Here is a 23,773-nt window from a genome sequence, read left to right on the forward strand (position 1 = left end):
GACTGTCTTTCTTTTCCCCTTTCCCTATTCTTCCCTACACTCATGAGTAAACCCCACAATTATATGTCTACTATATATTCTATATTATATAATAACCAGTCATTTCTCACCAGGGTCATGTACTTTCAACTTCGAACTTAGCAAAGTGAACAGAATAGTAAACAGACAGGAACTTGTAGGAAATAAATAGCACACAGAAACAAAGGTGTTATAACCATCACTCGTCCAGGACAACCCCCTCCCCCCTTTCGCTTTAAGGATTCATTGACTCAGAATAGTACTTAAATCCCAGATTGCCAATGCTTGGGTAGCTCAAAGCTCCTTCTTCATGCCTTGCTGGAAACAGACCAAAAGGAGGACTGTGAGAGATGAGGTAGCCTTGCTGGTGGAGGTTACTGACAGGGAGAGCAGAACTCACAAAGCCACAGAACTCTGCTCCCTGACTTAGGTTCTGCATACTTTGGGCTAGATATGTGCACCCCCTTCCTTTCTCACTTTATTTCAAGTGTGGGCAGTGTGGCAAATTAACACACTTTCTAGGCTTTTGGAATAGCAAGGTATCATTTTTACTCTCAAGATTGTGGTGTGCATGCTGCGCAATTTGCTACCCACCTAATAATGCAACCACTCTTCGAAAGCCACACCCATATTATTTCATTTCTATACGGCCCTTGCATCTGAAGATCACAGGGCTGTTTACAATGTCAAAACAACAAGAAGAGACATAATACCCCTCCAGTATTCTGTGTCATTTTTATTTCATTTAATAAAACCATCATTTTTTTTATTTCTCTGGTGTGTGCAATGTCTTTATGGGGCACAAGGTTAAGGATAGAAACAAGTATTCATAATGGATGCATGTTTAATTCCAGTAAAAGACGCTCATAGAGAAGAAGAAGAAGAAGAAGAAGAAGAAGAAGAAGAAGAAGAAGAAGAAGACGAGTTTGGATTTGATATCCCGCTTTATCACTACCCGAAGGAGTCTCAAAGCGGCTAACAATCTCCTTTCCCCTCCTCCCCCACAACAGACACCCTGTGAGGCGAGTGGGGCTGAGATGTAGGGGCTGAACTGTAATGTAACAAAAAGGCCTTTTGCAGCAACAAGGCCCAACGTTGCCAAGTGGAGGTAGAATACCTTTGGGTAGAATAAATGTGGGGCTGAAGATGTGGGGCTGAGATGTGGGGCTGAACTGTAATGTAACAAAAAAAAGGCCTTTTGCAGCAACAAGGCCCAACGTTGCCAAGTGGAGGTAGGGGCTGCCTGGGGGTGGGGGGCCAAATAGGGGGCAGGGATAGGTAATGGGTCAGAACATGGTGGGGGAGACAGAGGGATGAAACCTGCCCTCTCCACAGTATCTTGCTTCGGCTTTGCAGACTAGGCTGAGTGGATTTAGGGGCCTGTCTGGGTGGGGCATGGGGGGGGGGCAAATAGGCTGCAGCATAGAATCAACTGAATATGGGCCTTTTACAGGGCTGTGCCTTTGGGTAGAATAAATGTTATTTCACATAACACCTGGGTAGGGGAGTCAGGGTTGGGACAGGGCAAAATTTTACAGAACATGCACATTGGGGGAATGATTTTGTGCAAAAAGAATGGGTGACAGGGATAACCCGGGGGGGGGGGGTTGGACGGACTAGAGGAGGGAAATCACATGGGGCATCCCATAGGTCATGGATCAGGACAGAGTTAGAGATTCACAGGGATGAGGGAGGGGGATGAGGGGGGAATCACAGGGTTAAGCCGGGGGGGTGAGGGGAGGAGTGGGGGAATCACAGGGATACATCATGGATCGGCACAGGGTAGAGGAAATCACACAAATAACCCACAGCAACGCGTGGCAGGGCCAGCTAGTTGTTTTTATAATATCATACCATCATGAGTTCTTTGATGGGAAATAAAAGTTTCTTTCCAGCGGAAGCTCTGTCCACATTCCAAGCACTGATATGGCTTCTCCCCTGAATGAATTCTTTGATGGGAAGTGAGACGGTGGCTCCGACTGAAGCTCTTCCCACACTCCAAGCACTGATATGGTTTCTCTCCGTTATGAAGTCTTTGATGGGAAGTGAGATTCTGCTTTAAGCTGAAGCTCTTTCCACATTCCAAGCACTGATATGGTTTCTCCCCCGTATGAATTATCTGATGGGAAGTGAGATTATCCTTCCGACTGAAGCTCTTTCCACATTCCAAGCACTGATATGGTTTTTCCCCTGTATGAATTCTTTGATGATTATATAAGTTTGCCCTTAAATTAAAGCTCTTTCTACAATTTAAACATTGATATGGTTTCTCCCCTGTATGAATTCTTTGATGTGAAGTCAGGTGGACCCTCTGAATGAAGCGCTTCCCACATTCCAAGCACTGATACGGTTTCTCCCCTGTATGAATTCTTTGATGGGCAGTGAGACTTGCCTTTTGGCTGAAGCTCTTCCCACAGTCCAAGCACTGATATGGGTTCTCCATGGTGTGAACTCTTTGATGTGAAGTGAGATGGGAGCTTTGACTGAAACACTTCCCACATTCCATGCACTGATATGGTTTATTCCCTGTGTGAATTCTTTGGTGGGAAGTGAGATGGGCGACCTGACTAAAACGCTTCCCACATTCCAGGCATTGATATGGTTTCTCCCCTGTATGAATTCTTCGATGGGCAGTGAGACTTGACTTCTGGCTGAAGCTCTTTCCACAGTCCAAGCACTGATAGGGTTTATTTTCTGTATGAACTCTTTGGTGGGAAGTGAGATGGGTGATTTGGCGAAAGCTCTTTCCACATTCCAAGCATATATATGGTTTCTCTCCTGTGTGAATTCTTTTGTGCTTAGTGAGACTTGACTTCCTGCTAAACTTCCTCCCACATTCTAAGCACTGATATGGTTTCTCCTCACTGTCAGTTTCTTGTTGAGAGCTCTGACTGAAGATCTCTTCTCTCTCCAAATATATATTCAGTTCCCCCACTCCGTGACTATTGTTGTGGGTTCCCTTATTCTTGGTTTCCAATTTTTCACCTTCTGCAAGGAGAACAGAAACTGATTAGAATAATAGAATCATAGAGTTGGAAGAGACCACAAGGGCCATCCAGTCCAACCCCCTGCCAAGCAGGAAACACCATCAAAGCATTCCTGACAGATGGCTGCCAAGCCTCTGCTTAAAGACCACCAAAGAAGGAGACTCCACCACACTCTTTGGCAGCAAATTCCACTGCCGAACAGCTCTTACTGTCAGGAAGTTCTTCCTAATGTTTAGGTGGAATCTTCTTTCTTGTAGCTTAAATCCATTGCTCCGTGTCCGCTTCTCTGGAGCAGCAGAAAACAACCTTTCTCCCTCCTCTATATGACATCCTTTTATATATTTGAACATGGCTATCATATCACCCCTTAACCTTCTCTTCTCCAGGCTAAACATACCCAGCTCCTTAAGCCGTTCCTCATAAGGCATCGTTTCTAGGCCTTTGACCATTTTGGTTGCCCTCTTCTGGACACGTTCCAGCTTGTCAGTATTCTTCTTGAACTGCGGTGCCCAGAACTGGACACAGTACTCCAGGTGAGGTCTGACCAGAGCACAATACAGTGGTACTATTACTTCCCTTGATCTAGATGCTATACTCCTATTAGAATTAGAATCACTGGATGAAGTTCAGCTCCAGATTACTGAGCCATGTCAAAACACAGTTGTGATAAAGAAAGAACAGAAGGGACTTAGATGCGATGCAGACCTTTCTACAGAATTAACTGCCCCATTAACCTGGCATTAAGGAACAGGTGACATGCTACTGACCACTAGTTCTCAAACTTCTTCTCTGGGCCACACTTTCAGAATAAAAATTTGCTCATGCCGAATCCAAAAATTTTATTGATAAGAAATACATTGGAAGAACAAAAGAACCCACCCCTATCAGTGCTTGATTAATAAAATGGAACACAACTACTTTGTAGTATGATCACGGGACATCCCGAAAGTATAAAACAATGCAGTTACATAAGAACAGGCATCATTTACAAAATTTAATTATAAGCTAGCCTCTTGGATAGGTACCTTAAGTGTGTATGCAAACTCAATGAGAGGTGTGAGCTTGCTTTTTATATTAGGTCTACTTTGAGACAAGCAAAGACTTGTAACCGTAGCAACACAAAGAAGCCTTTCTCTTTTCTGATCTTTCAATCTGCACTTGCCATCCTCTCCTGCAACACAAGGCTGGCACGCCAAACCCTTTGAGAACCACTGCTATAGACAGCTGAAATTCGGCCAGGGGTTTCAGGGGACCAGGTAGAGGGTCTTCTTGGTAGAGGCACGTGCCATGGGGAGATAAAACAATTATATGACCTTCCGTAGGGAAGCTGCGGGTGTGGTCATGTGGACAGCATGACTAAACCCCTTCTGGCGCAACAGAACAGAGTGACGGAAACCAGAGTGCACAGAAACACTGTTTACCTTCCCACAGCAGCGCTACCTATTTATCTACTTGCACTGGTGTGCTTTCAAACTGCTAGGCTGGCAGAAGCTGGGGCAGAGCAACGGGAGCTCACACCGTTGTGGGGATTCGAACTGCCGACCTTCAAGAGGCTCAGTGGTTTAGACCACACCTGCGCTGTAGGGGGCGTGGTTGAATTCCATCACAATACCATTGGTTCATCACACATCCGATTTTCAAAAGAGTTCTTGTGACACAACAGAGAGACTTACCTAGAGAGGCCATGATGCCACAGGTCTCTTCCATGACTTCCGTATGCAGAGCTCTCTGGTCAGGATCCAGCAACACCCACTCCTCATCCGTGAAATGTATAGCCACGTCCTCAAAGGTTGCTGGACTCTAAACGAAAAAGAAAATGTTTCCACCTCAGAGAAAGCATATGGATTACTTGCTTATTACTGTTGCTCATTATCTATTAACTGCTGTGTTTTTTAATGACATTATCGTGCTGTGCATTTTAATTATGGGTGTTTTAAGGGAAACACTTCATTGCGTGTTTTAACGATGGCTGTTTCGAGCTTATTCTTTCTGTAACCACTTTCCCTACGTTGTCAACTGTTTAGAAGCCTATGTTAGTGTCAGGGGGACTCCCTACAGGGACCCTCCCCCAGTCACCCTGACCAGCACTTCGCCCAGTGACAGCGCAAGCAGCGGGTCAGGAGGAGGGAATGAGGAATGGAGCGGAGTGGAGAGGGGGTTCCAAGACATATCCGAGCCTTGACTCAGCTGGCCAGAGAGGGAAGGACAGTGCAGGATTGTGTCGGAGCCTTGGCAACGCTCCAGCCAAGGGACGGGAGAAGGAACACAGCCCCTTCCGGCGCCCACGTCGGGTCATGCACCCAGGCGTAGGGCAAGGGGGGCGGCGTTTTAGGGTTCCCAGACTATTATGCTGGCGCAAAAGCAGACAAGCGCCATTGCTGGGTTCTGAATCAGACTAGGCCGTCATGTTTCCTGATGTCTCTGCACTGTAAATAGTATGCACAATAAAGCTCTTAAAGACAGAGCAGACTAGCAGGTCTTTACTTGAGAGTAGCCGCAACAATCCCCTGACAGCTGGCATTAAGCGTTATTTAAATTCATAAGCAATACTACTACTACTACTAAGAAAAACACTTAATTCAGGTCTAAAGAGGTGAGGAGGGGACAGATGCACCACTGATTTGCTCCCCATACCTGATCCCGTGCCACACTAGCTGCTTCACTTCCACTGTGAAGAAGAGATGGATGAGGAAGTCTTGCCGGCATCATCCTGTCAACTGTGAGAGACAAAGTTAGTGGGAAGCCAGTAGCATTTGATGCTCTCAGAGATTAACAAATGCATGCCTAAGTACACACAGGCCTTGGAAAATGTTATATTTCTTAGTTCTAGTTGCAGGTAGGTAGCCGTGTTGGTCTGCCATAGTCAAAACAAAATTAAAAAAATTCCTTCCAGTAGCATCTTAGAGACCAACTAAGTTTGTCATTCTTCAGATACCTGAAGAAGTGTGCATGCACATGAAAGCTCATACCAATGACAAACTTAGTTGGTCTCTAAGGTGCTACGGGAAGGAATATTTATATATTTTTTAGTGTTTATAAAGAAATGTGTTTATATATGTTTGTATTTCAGTTGTGTGAAAATGCATTTCTGCTCCTTTGGGCTTTTGTTCTCAACTAAAAAAGTGATGGTCCCCATGTATTGGAAATAAATGCATGTTTAAGCAGTTGAAACAGCAAGAGAGGTATCTTCTGTTCCAAATATTAAAGCAGATCCTAGATTTATTTTGCACTCAACAGAGGGAGAACAAACTGATATACATCCCATTCATCCTTACCAAGTAGATTCTGTTTGGTACCAAATGGAACCGTCTTCATCTCAGGGAAAACCTTGCTCCTTTCTGCAAACTGATTCCGTCTCTAAACAGTAATGAAGAATCAAAACAAGGAATGGGGAGAAGAAATGACAGGAGCAAAATCCTAATGCAGGAGTCAGCAAACTTTTTCAGCAGGGGCCAGTCCACTGTCCCTCAGACCTTGTGGGGGGCCAGACTATATTTTTTTGGGGGGGGAATGAATGAATTCCTATGCCCCACAAATAACCTAGAGATGCATTTTAAATAAAAGCACACATTCTACTCATGTAAAAACACACTGATTCCTGGACCGTCTGCAGGCCGGATTTAGAAGGCGATTGGGCTGGATCAGGCCCCCGGGCCTTAATTTACATGCCCATGTCCTAATAGGATCTGGACATCTTTACTTGGATGCTCTCCTGAAAAAGTTGGGGAAATAGCAGTGTTTTGAGATACCCTCCCTCATGTTCTGAGCCCCCTGGGGACTATCTAGATGGAACACTCACCTGTGCCTCCTCCTGCTTCTTGTCTGCCTGGCTTAGGAGGAAACCTTCAGCCAGGGCCACAGCCTGGGAACAAGTGTCTGCACCACAGCCTCTCACCCAACTCTCCATCTCCGGTGGAAGGACAGCCAGGAACTGTTCCAGAATCACCAAGTCTAGGATCTCCTTCTTTGTGTGTCGATCTGGCTTCAGCCACTGACAGCAAAGATGGTGGAGTCGGCTACAAACCTCTCGGGGTCCTTTGGCCTCCTGGTAGCAGAACTGCCTGAACTGCTGGCTCTGCACGTTTGAGCCGAGAGTGATTTTCTCACTTGGGACTTTCTGCACTGACTTTTCCCAGAGTCTCCCATGGCTCTCAGTTTTGATGGCATTGCAGCCTCTTCCTGCTTCAGGGCCAGCTGAGTCTTCCTTTTTCTTCTGCGCTCCAAGGAAGCCTCCAGGAAGTCGAAAGGAACTCCTTCGCTCTTCTGCCATTTTCTGTCTGTCCTAATTAACCAAGACATTGTTTTGTTATGGGATTGCTATGCTGTAAGGTGAAGGAAAATACTCCCTGAAGTATCTTTAGTAACCTGGGATGTATTATAGTGATGTAATAGCCCTTCTGGAAGAAACTTTTTCAAGTAAAATACGCAGTAGGCAGTTCTGAAAGTGCGGGTCATAGACCCTTAACCTCACCCTGTGAGGTGAGGTAGTTTCAGTCTGAGACACCAGAGGAGCTGGTCTGGTTTCTCACTACCTTACCATGTTTTTTTTAAAAAAGATTGAAGTTGGAGCTGTGATTGACAGGTGAGTTGTTTGGATGCCAGGCAATAGTTAGGCATCTGTGGGGACCTAAAAAGCTGCCACTTCCTCCTATGATTTAATGCACATTTCATCCTAGCAACCAGAATGCAGCTTTCCTGTACAGCTTAGATTAGGAACAGGTTATTTTCTTCAAATACCTCTAGGGCAGGCATGTCAAACCTGCGGCCCTCCAGATGTTTTGGACTACAATTCCCATCTTCCCCAACCACTGGTCTTGCTAGCTAGGGATCATGGGAGTTGTAGGCCAAAACATCTGGAGGGCCGCAGGTTTGACATGCCTGCTCTAGGGAGTGTTTGTGGGTGGGTGCTAAAGAATCTCTTCCCCTCCAAAAAATGGTAAATGCAAAGAGAGGGGGGGGAGAGAGAGAGCTAGCTACAAAGAGGCTGTCCATACGTTCATTGAGAATTCAGTGTATAGTTAACTTACAGCAGAATGTGCAGGAGTGTTGTCGGCATCAAGGAGTTAACACTCTGTGCTAAGTGGAAATGCTGACTCAGCATCATGTGACATGGGGCATTGCCTAATTGGTCCATAGCCACCTAGTATTAAAAAGTATGGCTGACTTCCCCTCTCTGGCTTCTCCCCGGTATGTAGTCCCACCTGTGTATGCTGATTTCTGGATGTAAGAAGACTGCTTTATAATGATAGAAAACTGCAACTGGAATAAAGCCTTACTGAAAATACTGTACAGCTTGACTCTTGAGTGCATCATGTGGGGCTTTCGTACATTGAATCAGAATGGCATGCATGTGTACTCAGAATGTGTCTTACATGAGAGTTAAAGTGGGCACAGGATTGCAGTAATCAGGCCACATTAAGATTGGTCAAAGCCTTGGCGCTGTACTACCGTAATTTGTGAGTGGCACTCAGGAAAACACGGCTCAATGCCGTTTGAAGATCCGTCTGCTTAAAGGAAGCAGAAGCCCTTCTGCAGCCATTTTACCGTCTTTTCTCTAGTTTCACACCCACCATATGAGGTAGGTTTATCTTGTCGCATCAGTGACTGGAGCAAGGCACTCCGTGAGCAAACACAATAAGGCAAGTTCAAAATGTGAAACTGTCCAGACTCACGGGGATTTTTTTGATGCCGCTTCTCAAGACTGGCAAAAACGGGTTGTGTCTTTCCTTCTGCTGCAAAAGGAGAACAAGAAGAGCCAAACGGAGCCATCCAAGCACAGAGGAGGGCGGGGAGAAACTTGCTTTGCAGTTTTTTGTTTTTTTGCTCTTCTGCCTTTCATTCTGGAGCAATGGTTTGGGGGAGCAGGATTTGGGAACTGTGATGAAACAGCTGAGGGCAATGTGAGGAGGGCACAGGATGTGTAGCCTGAGATAAGGCTTAACCCTGAAGGCTAGTTGGCCCTTTGGGGTCCCTTCCAACTCTACAAGTCTGTGATTCTATGACCTCCTTTGATGGGCAGAAGCACTGTGGCCAACTTGAGCATCTGGCAACCTAGTAACTTAATGCTGACATCTAATCTATCTATTTATCTATCTCTACATTTATCTATGCCTGTTGTCTTTGTCCATGGAGTTTTCTTGGCAGGGATACTGGAGTGGCTTGCCAGTTCCTTCTCCACGTGGATCACGTTTAGTCAAAACTCTCCACTACGACCTGTCCATCTTGGGTGGCCCTGCATGGCGTAGCTCATAGCTTTTCTGAGTTATTCAAGCCCCTTCGCCACGACAAGGCATTGATCCATGAAGGGGATAAATGTTCTCGAAGCTACGAACATGAGCCTGACCAAACTGCGGGAGGCAGTGGAAGACAGGAGTGCCTGGCGTGCTAGTCACGAAGAGTCGGACACGACTAAACAACAACAATAACATTTATCTATAAACCTGGCTTGGCTTTGCAGAGACAGGGAGGGAGGGAGAGAATTTCCACCACCTGATCCGGGGACTCGGTGTGTGTGTCCCTGACCCCCTCGGCACCAAAAAACACCCCCCCACAACCCAGGGACCCCACTTCACAAAAACGCGCGTCACAGAGAGGGGGCTCACCGGTTGCCGGAAGGGCGAGCGAGGACGCGGCCTCCAGGAGAGACAAAGGCCACTTTCTCCAGCCCGAGTGTGAAGCCAGGAAGGAAGAAGCTTCGGAGGCCGGATGTTTTGCCGGCGCGCTTCCGCCCTGCCTCCGCCCGACCACTTCCTGTCCCCTCTAGGGAGCAACATCGTTGGTCCAGGTTAAGCCAGGAAGGAAGAGGCTTCGGAAGCAGGATGTTTTGCCAGCGCGGTTCCGTCCTGCCTCCGCCCGACCACTTCCTGTCCCCTCTAGGGTGCAACATCGTTGGTCACAGGGCGCTTGCTGGGCGTGCAGATGGTCCCCGGGTTCCACTCCTGGGCGCCTCCGCTCAATCAGATCCAAGCAGCAGATCCAACCGCCTCCCCCTTCTTGCGCTGCCCAGCACATTCCAACCCCTGGGAAATACAGTTTGCAAAGGGTGCTGGGAACTGTAGTTCTGCAAAGGGGTGAACTCAGTATTGGGTGGATGAGGCGGGATGTGGGTGGGAAGGCAGGTCTTTAGATGCAGGCTTGTGTGTACACAGACCCAGTGACACCCCAGGTCCCTCCAAAGTTCCAATTTCTTGGCGGAGCACACAGGACTGCTCCCAACAAAGCAGGTGAAAGGGTGCGGGGCGATTTCCCGTTTCCAGTTTAGGGGTTGAGATGGGTGTTTTGCACAGCCAAGTATATTTACATTACGTTTTTACACACATACTCCCTGCACGAGAATCCCTGGAACTGAAGTTTGCGAAGGGTGCTGGAAATTGTAGGTCTATCTATACAGTAAAGGGTAAACTGCAGCTCTTGGTATTTGAGGGAGGCAGGTCTTTACATTTTTGATTTCTTGGCGGAACAGACTATTTCAGCACAGGAACCATGACCCAATTAGAAGGCTCCTAATTGGAAGAAGACAACACCATCCACGTTACCACACTCTTTGAATTATTGCTTCATGAAGAACTAGAAAATTTTATTTTTATTTCATGCGATGGTTTTGAGGAATATGCTCACCATCAGCAATGGGACAAGTTAAACTTGATACCCCGGTGCTAGGATATTTGTGTTATTGACAACTGCATTGTGTATGCATGAATAGACTCTGCCAGGAACATAATTATCACCAAAATAAAAAAATTCCTTCCAGTAGCACCTTAGAGACCAACTAAGTTTGTCATTAGGTGATTGGCCGATAGGTGTGGTAAACCTGTTGATGACTGTTAAGGACTGCAATTGGTCTTACAGAAAAAAGCAAGGGGTGAGATGGCTAAAAATAGCTTTATCATGTACAATATAATGAGATAAGAATCCTATGTCTCTATTCAGACCAGGTCTCTCTTATCTCATCATACGGAACTCCCAAATTCAGTTGTGATCCAAATCAAAGGTTGTATTGAGCTGCTATGCTTACAGCAGGCAACAGGTACACAGAACCAAAGAAAGCAGTATTTATTGTTTTCACACTTCGGCTGCGAAATAAGTCCCTATTGCAAGTGTTCAGGAAAACAAAGCAAAACAGGTTTCTAAGCCCTTCCCCCATACACACATTGGAGTGGGTGGGATTTATTTATTTATATTCAACAAATATATTATTTATATTCACTGGTCCCATCACCTCCTGGCAAATAGAAGGGGAAGAAATGGAGGCAGTGAGAGATTTTACTTTCTTGGGCTCCTTGATCACTGCAGATGGTGACAGCAGTCACGAAATTAAAAGACGCCTGCTTCTTGGGAGAAAAGCAATGACAAACCTAGACAGCATCTTAAAAAGCAGAGACATCACCTTGCCTACAAAGGTCCGTATAGTTAAAGCTATGGTTTTCCCAGTAGTAATGTATGGAAGTGAGAGCTGGACCATAAAGAAGGCTGATCGCCGAAGAATTGATGCTTTTGAGTTATGGTGCTGGAGGAGACTCTTGAGAGTCCCATGGACTGCAAGAAGATCAAACCTATCCATTCTTAAGGAAATCAGCCCTGAGTGCTCACTGGAAGGACAGATCGTGAAGCTGAGGCTCCAATACTTTGGCCACCTCATGAGAAGAGAAGAATCCTTGGAAAAGACCTTGATGTTGGGAAAGATTGAGGGCACAAGGAGAAGGGGGCGACAGAGGACGAGATGGTTGGACAGTGTTCTCGAAGCTACAAACATGAGTTTGACCAAACTGCAGGAGGCAGTGGAAGACAGGAGTGCCTGGCGTGCTATGGTCCATGGGGTCACGAAGAGTTGGACACGACTAAACGACTAAACAACAAAACAACATTCAACAAAACTTTATATGCCACCGGATGGTAACAAAACCTCTTAGACGGTTTACCCAAAGTGTCAAAGTTATCAATTACCGGTAAAAAACACTGAAAACAATAAAAAACATTTAAATTAAACAGCTAAGTTAAAACCGTAAAAATGTCAACATTAACAATGTTAAGATTGAAACACATCAACATCTATGCACCTGGAAAGGTTTGCCTGAACAAACATATGTTAAGCTGGCACCGAAAAGAGTACAGCAAAACTGCCTGCCTGATATCAATATGCAGAGAGGAATTTTAGCTTAGAAGTGATCCTATCACAAGAATTGCAACTCGCTCTGAGAACAGGGACCATCAGGAATCTCTAGAGACTTCATTCTCTCCTGAGGATCTTTGGGAACCAGGTTTGGGGGGGGGCGCATGAGGGTGTCACACCCTAGTATACCGTAACACTTTGTAAACAGAACGTATTTACGTCAACTTAATTTACAGTACATTTCATGTTATAATAGATACATTTGGATTCAATAATAGCTGAGGGGAAGGGTCCGCAGGTGACAGATTGGTAGGCAGGATACACATCTTGAGGAAGAAGAACAAGCCTTCTTGGTCATGCGAGACTTGACAATCCGTGGGGTGCAAGGTCTCAGGTGAAGGCCTTGACTGGAGACACGGCCACCCAGCACGGTTTCAAAAATACGCTGTCTGTTATGACTGACTGAATCTCAAGTTAACACCGGGGAGGAAGTAGAACAGTGTCAGCTGCTCAAGGAAAGCATGTGAGACACTTACAAAAATGCCCCACTGGCGAAGATCTGGTGCTCTGTCCATGTGGCATGGAATAAGGTGTAAGACACTGGCCCTGGGCTGAGCCATGTTATTCAGAATCTCGGTTCAATCGGAGCCTTCTTCCATGTACAATACAGGTGCAGATGATAACTGTAGTTGCTGAAGGAAATAAATGTTGCTTGTTGTTGCACCCAACCACCTCTGAGGTATGATGAACAGAGGACGTTTTCTTCCTTATGGAAGGGAACCCTTTCAAAACCCTTCTCACAGAGGAACACCTAAAACCTGTGGCTTTTCTGGCAGATGTCCTGTGTGTTTTCAGCAGACATGAGGAAGAGCTACAATATGCCACCACCACCACCCAGACATGCTGAGGATGGCAGTGGCAATCAGGAGCACCACAAAATTGCAACTTGGAGGCTCTTGGAGTACATGAATTGCTGGTCAAGTTCTCCAAAGGAAACCTCTGCGGTGATGGCTACCTCATCAGTGTTTCCGAATCTCTCTTTAGCCTCTCTCCAGATCTGATGTGAAGAAGGGCTGGGCATGTGGTATGAATTTAATTATGGGCACTAAAAGTGCAGTCCGTGGTTTTGAGAGACAAGAAGAGCAACTTTTAGCTGCAATGGCAAATGACAATATCTTGTTGCTATCCTCACCCACGTACTAAATAAAATCTCCTAAAAATAAATTTGTATACAACCATTGATACGGTTTCTCCCCACTGTGAGTTCTTTGATGGGAAGTGAGATTGGAACTCTGGCTGAATCTCTTTCCGCATTCCATGCACTGATATGGCTTCTCGCCAGTATGGATCCTTTGGTGGGAAGTGAGACTTTCCTTCCGACTGAAACTTTTTCCACACTCTTGACATTGAAATGGTTTCTCCCCACGGTGAATACTTTGATGACTATGGAAGTTTGTGCTTGTATTAAAGCATTTCCCACATTCCAAGCATTGATATGGCTTCTCCCCACTATGAATTCTCTGATGTCGACGGAAGTTTGTGCTTGTATTAAAGCTCTTACCACATTCCAAGCACTGATATGGTTTCTCCCCTGTATGAATTCTTTGATGGGAAGTGAGACTTTCCTTCCAGGTGAAGCACTTTCCACATTCTAAGCACTGATATGGTTTCTTCCCACTATGAACTCTTTGATGCGAAGTGAGACTTCTCTTGGAATTGAAGCTATTTCCACATTCCATACATTTAAATGGTTCCTCCCCTCTGTGAATCCTTTCATGTAAAGTAAGATTGGAGTTCCGAGTGAAGCTCTTTCCACATTCCAAGCAGTAATATGGCTTCTCCTTGGTGTGGATTCTTTGATGGGACGTGAGATGTGAGTTCCGATTAAAGCTCTTTCCACATTCCAGGCACTGATAGGGTTTCTCTCCAGTATGGATTCTTTGATGGGAAGTGAGATTTGAGCTCTGACTGAAGCTCTTTCCACATTCTGAGCACTGATATAATTTCTTCCCAGTGGGATTTCTTTGATGGGAAGTGGAGTGGAACCTCTGGCTGAAGCCATCTCTACACCCCAAACGTTCATAAGGGATTTTGTTGTTGTCTCCCTTGTTCTTAATTTCTGATTTATCACCACCTGTAAATAAAGAGAGAAATAGATCAGAGCCTCAGGAAGAAATGGAGCCCCAAATTATTGAACAATCCAAATTAAAATTTGTGCTGGGGAAATAACAGAAGGGAGTTTGATGTGAGGTCTTACTACAGGGTTCACAGAGCCAGTGTGGTGTAGTGTTTAAGAGCGGTAGACTCGTAATCTGGGGAACCGGGTTCGCGTCTCCGCTCCTCCACATGCAGCTGCTGGGTGACCTTGGGCTAGTCACACTTCTCTGAAGTCTCTCAGCCCCACTCACCTCACAGAGTGTTTGTTGTGGGGGAGGAAGGGAAAGGAGAATGTTAGCTGCTTTGAGACTCCTTAGGGTAGTGATAAAGTGGGATATCAAATCCAAACTCCTCCTCTTCTTCTTCTTCTTCTTCTTCTTCTTCTTCTTCTTCTTCTTCTTCTTCTTCTTCTTCTTCTTCTTCTTCTTCTTCTTCTTCTTCTTCTTCTTCTTCTTGCTGAATCGTAACATATTTATGGGAACCTGAGATTCAAGAAACCTGGGATGGATTTTGTTTGGCCCAGTCATGGAATCCACTCCATCTCCAAAGTCAGTAGTCTCTTTTGCCAACCAAACACTGACAGAAGAAAAAAGAAAAAAACGACAAACCTGACAGAATCCACTTCCCTAACAACTCTGAAGCTTACGTTTAAAAAGTCCTGGGCAGTTCAGACCAGCCTGATCATTGTTTAACATGGCATAACTGGAGAAAGATTATTCACAGACCAAACAACAAACTCAAGGTTATCTGTTGGGGTGTTAGAACGCCAGATGCTGTAGGTGGCGCGGCTGAGCTACATCAAAATATTGGGAGGGTCGTCTCAGAGATAGGTACTGAATTTCACAAAAGATATTATGATCCAACAGGGAGCCTTACTGAGAAAAGCCATGAGCCCACAATTCTCCTCCATGACTTCGTTATGCAGAGCTCTCTGGTCAGCATCCAGCAACGCCCACTCATCATCTGTGAAATAAACTGCTACTTCTTCAAAGCAAACTGGACCCTAAAGAAAAAGAAAAATGTCCTCCTCTTAGCATAAGTATTATTTACACATCGCCCTGTTGTTTTCTGCCTGTTAATTGTTTGTTGTTGACAGAATATGCGCAGCTTACAGACTTAACATATAGAATAAGAGAACAAGAAGAACATACGTTTGGAGAAGATTGGAAAATGTTTATTGAATACTAGCTGGTTCTGCACGCGTTGCTGTGTGTTAGTCTGTGAGATGGAGGGTAATAGCCCCCCTTCAGATCCCCCTGAGCCTCAGAGTCCCCCTGAGCCGAGGCGAGATACTGTGGAGAGGGCAGGTTTGATCCCTGTGTCTCCCCCCACCCTGTTGCGGCCCATTACCTATCCCTGCCCTCTATTCGGGCCCCCATCCCCCCCCGACAGGCCCCTACTTCCACTTGGCAATGTTGGGCCTTGTTGCTGTAAAAGGCCTGTTTTCAGTTCTGCTGAGGACTTCAATACCTCTGCCGGATGGATGTATGTGAGTGGTGGATCTCGTGGTGGAGGCGGGGTTTGTGGGTGTGGTGTAGATTTCACAGGAAGGGAGTGGGTGTACTGTGGGAAGAAATGCACTTGAGGGTGCTGTTTTACTTTGTTGAAAAAGAGGTCTGTACCTGCGCAGGTGTGAGTTCTGAGGGATTTTTTTCTAGGAACACCCGGGGAGTGGGCTGGATCGTTGTGTCAAAATTTCAGGACGATCGGTCAAGCGGTTACGGAGAAAAGTGGAGCCCACACTTTCACGATTTTTACATTTTTATATATCTAGATATGGGAAATAATTGCTTACAGCTGAAGATGCTGGAAGCATTAAGATAAATTCAACAGCGTAAATAAGCTTTGATGGATGCAATAATGGAATACTGAATGGTATAGTTTTTGTAAAATATGCAGGGGTTTATGATATGTGATATGAACCATGGAAAGACTACAAGGGAAATCACTGATATCTTAAGGATGTAAAAATGAGTATCTTAAAATGCAAAACAGAAAATTTAATAAAAATGATAGATGATAGATAGATAGTTTGTTGTTTTAATGGAATTGTTTTGCTGCACATTTTAATTGGATGCTTATTTTAACGTTTTAATGAGTTTTTTATTGTGCATTTTAATGGTGGGCATTAATCGTTGTATAAATGGGTGGAACTCAACATTCTGCTCTTCAAATCATTCTGTCTGCGTGGGCATTCAAGTTTGCAAGATGGAAGGATCCCCTCTCTACTCTCCCCAAGTGCTGTTCTTTTTGGTGTGACGCCCGAAAGCCAACTTCAAGGGGCACAAGGGGGCACAAGGAAAGTGGCGAAAGTCCTATGGTGCGACTGATGGGGTGGTTCGGTGAATCTTGGTCACTGCTTGCTGTGGTTTGCAAACTACTTAGAAGCCTATGTTAGCATTAAACGATGACTATATAAAGAAAACTCCAGGTACCGATAAATGATACTAATGATATTCAGAAGGCTAGTTAAGGTGAGGCGGCTGTTATTCTCACCACATAAACCTTATTGGATAGCTTTCCCAGCTTTTGTTAAGGACAGCTTCGACAGAAGCAAAGAGGAGAGAAATTCGTTCGAGCCCAGAGGCACCAAACTGCCCCTCTCTTCAGCCTCTTTCCCCACAATGCTCCTTCCTCTTACCTGACCTGGTTCCACAGCCACTGCTTCCCCTCGGCCACCATGAAATGATGGATGAGGGGGTCTTGCTGGCATCATTCTGTCACCTGTGAGAGACAAAGGTAATATGGGAAGCCGTTCTCTCAGAGGTTAAGCAGTGCATCTCTAACTACAGGTGGGCCTTCGAAAAAGTCTCACCTGCTGAGTGCATGTGCATGTTTACACTCATTTCATACTTTAGTTGTGTAAAAATAAATCTCCCTTGGGCTTTTGGTAAAAGGACCCTTGACCATTAGGTCCAGTCGTGACAGACTCTGGGGCTGTGGCGCTCATCTTGAGTTATTGGTCGAGGGAGCCGGCGTACAGCTTCCAGGTCATGTGGCCAGCATGACAAAGCCGCTACTGGCGAACCAGAGCAGCACACAGAAACGCTGTTTACCTTCCTGCTTGGAGCGGTACCTATTTATCTACTTGCACTTTGACGTGCTTTCGAACGGCTAGGTTGGCAGGAGCTGGGACCGAGCAATGGGAGCTCACCCCGTCGCGGGGATTCGAACTGCCAACCTTCTGATCGGCAAGCCCTAGGCTCTGTGGTTTAACCCACAGCGCCACCCGCGTCCCTTGGGCTTTTGGACCGAAGTGTAAAAGGACTCACAGGTTAGTTTCAAAATCAGCAGGATGTGACCAAATGGAGAGAGAAAAAAGCATTCATTCTTACCAAGTGGCCTTTCTCTGGTTTCCAACTGAGTTTTCTTCACCTCCGAGTAGCCAGTGCCCATTTCTGCAAATAAATCCTTTTTCTGTAGGGGCAACGAGGATTCAAAACAGAGAATGGGGAGAAGGATTAGAAAAGGAACGGCAAGAAGCAGAAACTTTAAGGGTATCAGGATGCTTTTCAAAAAAGGGATGGGCAATTAGTAGAGAATTTTGGGAGACTCTCCCTCATGTTCTAAGCCCCTTGGGAGGATCCAGAGGAAAGTCTCTCTCACCTGCTGCTCAGCCTGACTCAGGAGGAAACCTTCGGCCAGAGCCACCGCCTGGGAACTGGTCTCCGCTCCACATTCCCTCACCCAGCTCTCCATCTCTGGTGGAAGGATAGCCAAGAACTGCTCCAAGATCACCAGGTCCAGCATCTGAGCTTTCGTATGCCTTTCTGGCTTCAGCCACTGGCGGTAAAGGTGGTAGAGTCGGCTGCAAACCTCTCGGGGTCCCTCAGCCTCCTGGTAGCAGAACTGCCTGAACTGCTGGCTCTGGACATTTGAGCTGGGGGTGTCCTCCTCGCCTAGGATCTTCTGCACAGAGTTTTCCCAGAATCCACCACTGTTCCCCGTTTCGATGGCATTGCCCCTTCCTGCTTCAGGGTCAGCTGAGTCTTGTTCATTCATCTGTGCTCTCAGGAAGCCTCCAAAGGGTCAGAAGGAATCCCTTTTGCCGTATGCCGAGTTCTGTCTGTCCTAATTTGAGGCGCGACCAAACCTACAGAGCAAATACATAATTCTGTTGTAAAATTGATACACTGTCAGGAGAAGCAAAATGCTCCCCGAGCAAGCATAGATGCACCTTGCTAGGAACCAGGGCTAGATAGTACCAGCCCAGACTCTGTAAGTTGTTTTAAACTACAGTAGAAGCTGCCCAGTGTGGCTGGGGCAACCTAGTCAGATGGATGGAATAATAATAACAACAATAGTAAGAAGAAGAAACGGCTCAGGACTGCAATACCTCAAGGACTCTTTCCATATGAACCTACCCGGACCCTAAGATAAACGTCTGAGGCCCTTCTTTGTGTGCCTTCTCCTCAAGAGGTTCGGAAGGGTGGCAACACGAGAACAGGGCCTTCTCTGTAGTGGCTCCCCATCTATGGAATGCTCTTCCCAGGGAAGTTCACCTGGTGCCTTCATTATACACCTTTAGGCGCCAGGCAAAAACGTTCCCTTTGAACCAGGCCTTTGGTGACCTGATTTACATCCTATACCCTTTGAAAATGTGTTTTCTGAGGGGGTGGGGTATTGGATTGTTTTTGTTTTTATGGAGTATTTTGCGGTTTTATATCTTGATTTTATTCTGTGAACCACCCTGAAACACCTGGGTATATGGCGGTATATACATTCAATAAATAATAATAATAATAATAATAATAATAATAATAATAATAATAGTAGTAGTAGTTTGGATTTGATATTCCAGTTCATCACTACCCTATGGAGTCTCAAAGCGGCTCACAATCTCCTTTCCCTTCCTCCCCCACAACAAACACTCTGTGAGGTGAGTGAGGCTGAGAGACTTCAGAGAAGTGTGATTGGCCCAAGGTCACCCAGCAGCTGCATGTGGAGGAGCGGGGAAGCGAACCCGGTTCACCAGATTATGAGACCACCACTCTTACCGGTAACCACTACACCACACTGGCTCTCTATTTCCTAAAAAAAAGTCAACAACTTTGAGGGTTCTCTCCCTAAAAAAAGCTGACAACTCTGGGGAACCTAGGGGTGCCGGCCGGATCTTTGCACCCCGGCGCCGCATATGCTTAAGACAGCCTTGAGTTAAATGTTTTTATTTATTTACTTGATCGGGAGGGGCAGCTGCCCCCGCCCTAGACCCATGGCAATAATCATAGAATCAGAGAATCGTAGAGTTGGCAGAAACCACCAGGGCCATCCAGTCCATCCCCCTGCCGAGCAGGAAACACCATCAAAGCATTCTTGACATATGCCTGCCAAGTCTCTGCTTAAAGACCTCCAAAGAAGGAGACTCCACCACACTCCTTGGTAGCAAATTCCACTGCCGAACAGCTCTGTCAGGAAGTTATAGAATAATAATAACCTCCACAACAATAACAAAAAGCCTCAAACCTGGAAAAAATGCCTCAATAATACACACACAGAGCCTCAGGAAAGTGGGGTGGGGGAGCCTGTTGGAATTTGCAGGCTTCCCGCCGCCCCTTGAGATTTTTGCATATCTAAGCACACACACTTTACAGCACGAGAGGGGTGTGTGTGAAATAAAACCTCGAGAAAACAAATATACAGGCCTCGTCTGCACTATATATTTTTAAGAGTCATGGTGTCCTCCAAAGGATCTTGGGAACAGAGTTTGTTAAGGATGCAAGAGGGTTGCTAGGAGACACTCACCCAGACCCTCACATGTATACCAGTTACACGCTGCCATTCCCTAGAGTGGTTTAACACTCAATCCGTCTTGCCAGGGAACACTGGGAATTGGTGGGGTTAGAATAGAATAGAATAAAGTTTTTTAAAAATAAATAAAATAGTGGAATAGGGCACCCCTATTTTCATCAGAGAAATGTTGGAGGGTATTATTATTATTTTCTCCGCCCAGCAACTGCCATTCAGAAGCACGGTTGCCTTCAGCTGTGGAGGCAGAGCACTACCGGGTACCCCACTTTTCTCCATGAACTGGCTTCCTCCTCTTGCTAAAGCCATCAAAGTTGCTGGCCATCTTCCGACTCCTGCAGCAGCGAGTTCCACAGTTCTGACTACGCACCGCAGGGGGTGGTGGAAAGCGTTTTCTTTCTCCTGCCCTCAATCTCCTAACAGCCTTTCTTTCTTTTCTTTTTTTCTATAGGTTAGGTTAGGTATTCGTTGTGTATACTCTATGCACAAAACGTTTCCGTCCGGCTACGATCTCTGTTAATGGAGATGCGTCTTATTCCCAAATGTGGTTTGTTTGCATTCCATTCCCCCTCCCCCGCCTTAAAGACCCCCCCCTCCCCAAAGGGGCAAAGCAAGACTAGAGCTGCAGATCTACTGCGAACTCTCCCCCTCCCTGGTTTTGCAGAGAGGGAGCGGGGGGGGGGGTGGCTGGGTGGCTGCCCCCCAGCATTAGCTGAACACCCCCCCCCAATGCATGCTCCCCCTGCAGTCCTGGGACACCCCCTTTCTCCCAAATGCATGCTATGGAAGAAAGGGGAGAAGACTCACCAGATACCAGGAGGTGCCACCCCTAAAACCTCAGACACAAAAGCCACCGCCGGGTCCCTTTGCAGGAAGAGAATTGAGGGGGAAGTGCCTTTGCTCTGGAGGACTTCGCCCCCCCTTTGTTTCCCCGTCCCCTCTAGGAATCCAGCTCACTTCTTTTTAACCCTTGGCAAGCCGAGCGCACCAAGCTCGCGCCTCTCTCCCTCTCTGCGCCAGGAAGTGCATTGCAGGTGCCTTTGCAGTATTTTTTGGGGGACCCCCTTGACTGGGTTTCTGAGCTGTCCCCTCCCTTGGCCAGAAACAGCTTGCAGTGAAGTAGGCTCTGCAAGGACGTAGGAAGCCCCATCGTAGAATCACAGACTTGTAGAGCTGGAAGGGATCCCCAAGGGTCATCCAGTCCAGCCCCCTGCAAGACAGGTATCTCAACTCAAAGCATCCATGGCAGATGGCCACCCAACCTCTGCATAAAAACCTCCAAGGAAGGAGAGTCCGCCACCTCCCGAGGAAGTCCATTCTACCGTCAAACAGCTCTTACATAGTCCTCATGTTTAGTCGGAATCTGCGCCTTTTTTGGGGTGTAATTTGGATCTATTATTTTGAGCCCAGGCCTCTGGCCCAGCAGAAAACAAGCCTCGTGACAGCCCGTTAAATATTAGAAGATGGCTCTCAGATCTCTCATTCAGCCAGATCTTAGCTGAATGGTGAGCAAGGCTCCTGCTTTTTCTGCGACTGAAGATGGGAGGTGGTACACCCATCCCATTGAATATTTTTTAAATTGCGTTTTAGTTCCTTCTCTTACTCCTCGCATTCTATTGCATTGCAGTTCGGTTCAACTTCTATAGAAATGTGGTTAAGATGCAAGGTATAAAAGATGTAAGGTATAAAAGAAACAATAGAAATACAAGCAAAAGATCCGTCATGAATGCTTTAGTTGAGAGTCCTGCATTGCAGTGGGTTGGCCTAGATGACCCTCGGGGTCCCTAGGATTAGACTATTCTAAAGCCTCTGGAACTCACCGCCTGATTATTCCTCCTCCTCCCAAGACACTGATGAAGCAACAAGCCTGGCCGGGGTCAACCCCAGAATTTGGTGGCGGCCGGGAAACGGAATGCACAAATCACCCATTTCCTCCACCTTCTCCTCTCGGGTTGCAGATTTTAACCCCTTTCCCTTGCTCAGTCTGCACATGAAATAAATATTCGCAGCGGGATCTTCAGGAGAGGCAAACCTTGCAAAGGACTGAGGTTCGTGCTGTTGCTGCTTTTGCAGCTGCCTGCTTTGCTCAGGTTATTATCGAAGGAAGGAACACCAAAGCCTTAGCCAGACCAAAAGATTTGGAAACGGTGATGGCCGTTAGTCAACTTTTGAGCGGCAAGACAAAATAAATAAATAAACCCCTCTCAGGGTTAATGGGAGAGAGTCCGGATGCCTAGAAACGCAGCTAGACACCCACTTCCTCCCCCCCCAACCTCCCTCCTCCCCCATCTGCAGCCTTCGCGCCCCTTCCCCGCCCACCTCTCCAAGGGATCGGGGTGAGTGCAAAGTGCATTTGGGTGGGGAGGCGCAGGGGAAGTGGGGGGGGCGATGGAAGGAGGGGGAAATGAGGGCGGGATGGAGGGGCTCTGTGCGTTAAAAGCAAATGCAAAGGAGAGAAGATGCAAAGGGATGAGCAATTCCCGGTGTTGCACTGGGAAGAAAGAGCGCCTGAGATTCCCCCGCCCCATAGGATAGGGGGCCTTTTGTGGGTCTGGCATTTAAATGAGAGCCCCATTTTTTGAGGCGTAAACCTCCTCATCTGTTGTCCCTTCTCCATCTCCAAGGAAACCAGCTGAGTGAAAATCACGTAGAGGTGTAAAAGATTATCTGGGACTGAAATGGGGGGCGGGGAGCTTTGGGGTGCCCAGACAGTAGGGTTGGGAAGGAGGAGGAGGAAAAGACTGGGGAGATCTCCTCCCCACCCCCACCTCCAAAGGGAGATGGGCTCTGCAACTGACCCACCTGTGTTCATTCCATTCTTACCCTGTTCTGTAGAAATATGCTACTCGCTACTTTTGGGGCGTTGTATTTTTGTGTGTGTGTCTATGTGTGTGGTATGCATATAAACCAAAGCCTATGTGTGTGGTATGTATATAAACCAAAGCCAAATGTACCATATTAATAAGGCTGATTTTTGAATATTGAGTGGAACTGGACAGAAACATTTGGACACAAAATATGTGCAACGATAAAAGCTTTACCTATACAAGTAATGGCACAATGGATTATTGCATCTGGGTGTTAACCAGGAGGCGGGTGGTTTAAACTCTCCCAGGGACGGCAGCGGGCAGGATTCCTGCATAGCAGGGGGTCAGACTAAATGACCCACATGACCCCTTCCAGCTCCACAGCTCTATGACTCTAATAAAGCAGACAGAAAAGAAAACAAGAACAACAGAATCTTAAATCTCAAGGGAAGTCACATGAACTTGTTTATAAATCCTATAACGATACCTGCGGCTCCTTTGGAATTCTCACATCTTGGTGCTTATTTTCTTCTTCCTTCCGCTCTGCTAAGCCAGCACCTTGGGAGGTGGGGGAGCAGACACACACACACACACACACACACAAACAGGCAGGCAGGCTCAATGAAGAGGGGCATCCTGTAAGGGAGGCATTATTTGGGTTGCCAGAGATGCTCTGCTGTCTTGCCTGAATGTGCACCAGATCAGGATTTGGGTCTGAAACCCGCTGCCTCTCGTCTCCAGTCCTCTCTGAGTCTTGCGGGTCTCATTTGCCTCCCTTGCAGGGAGGAGCCCCTGTCTACCCAGAATCCTCCAGTGCATCTTGCAAAGCCTGCTTTCATTTGGTCCATGCGGTGGTCACACTCTGGAGACCTCGAGACCTTTGCAAGATGTTGTCATCCCTTCCTCCCTACTCAAGTATCTAGTCCTTTCTCTTCCTTCTTTGCAGGCAC

General features: G+C 46.6%; 1 protein-coding gene across 1 annotated transcript; it reads right to left on the bottom strand.

Moving 5' to 3' along the window:
* Nucleotides 1-736: 736 nt before the first annotated feature.
* LOC118081319 (uncharacterized) lies at nucleotides 737-23,771 on the bottom strand. Its single transcript, XM_088662526.1, has 14 exons — nucleotides 23,058-23,771; nucleotides 17,878-18,364; nucleotides 17,607-17,688; nucleotides 16,913-16,995; nucleotides 15,148-15,274; nucleotides 13,315-14,248; nucleotides 11,949-11,960; nucleotides 9,608-9,764; nucleotides 8,678-8,737; nucleotides 6,805-7,287; nucleotides 6,281-6,362; nucleotides 5,640-5,722; nucleotides 4,679-4,805; nucleotides 737-3,006 (listed from the first exon to the last, which is right to left on the bottom strand). Exons 2-14 carry the CDS (start codon nucleotides 18,271-18,273, stop codon nucleotides 1,859-1,861), a joined length of 3,774 nt encoding a protein of 1,257 aa, XP_088518652.1. The 5' UTR covers nucleotides 18,274-18,364; nucleotides 23,058-23,771; the 3' UTR covers nucleotides 737-1,858.
* Nucleotides 23,772-23,773: the final 2 nt, after the last annotated feature.

This window comes from Zootoca vivipara, chromosome 2 (assembly GCF_965207765.1).
Source record: "Zootoca vivipara chromosome 2, rZooViv2.hap1.1, whole genome shotgun sequence".
Classification (NCBI taxonomy): domain Eukaryota; kingdom Metazoa; phylum Chordata; class Lepidosauria; order Squamata; family Lacertidae; genus Zootoca; species Zootoca vivipara.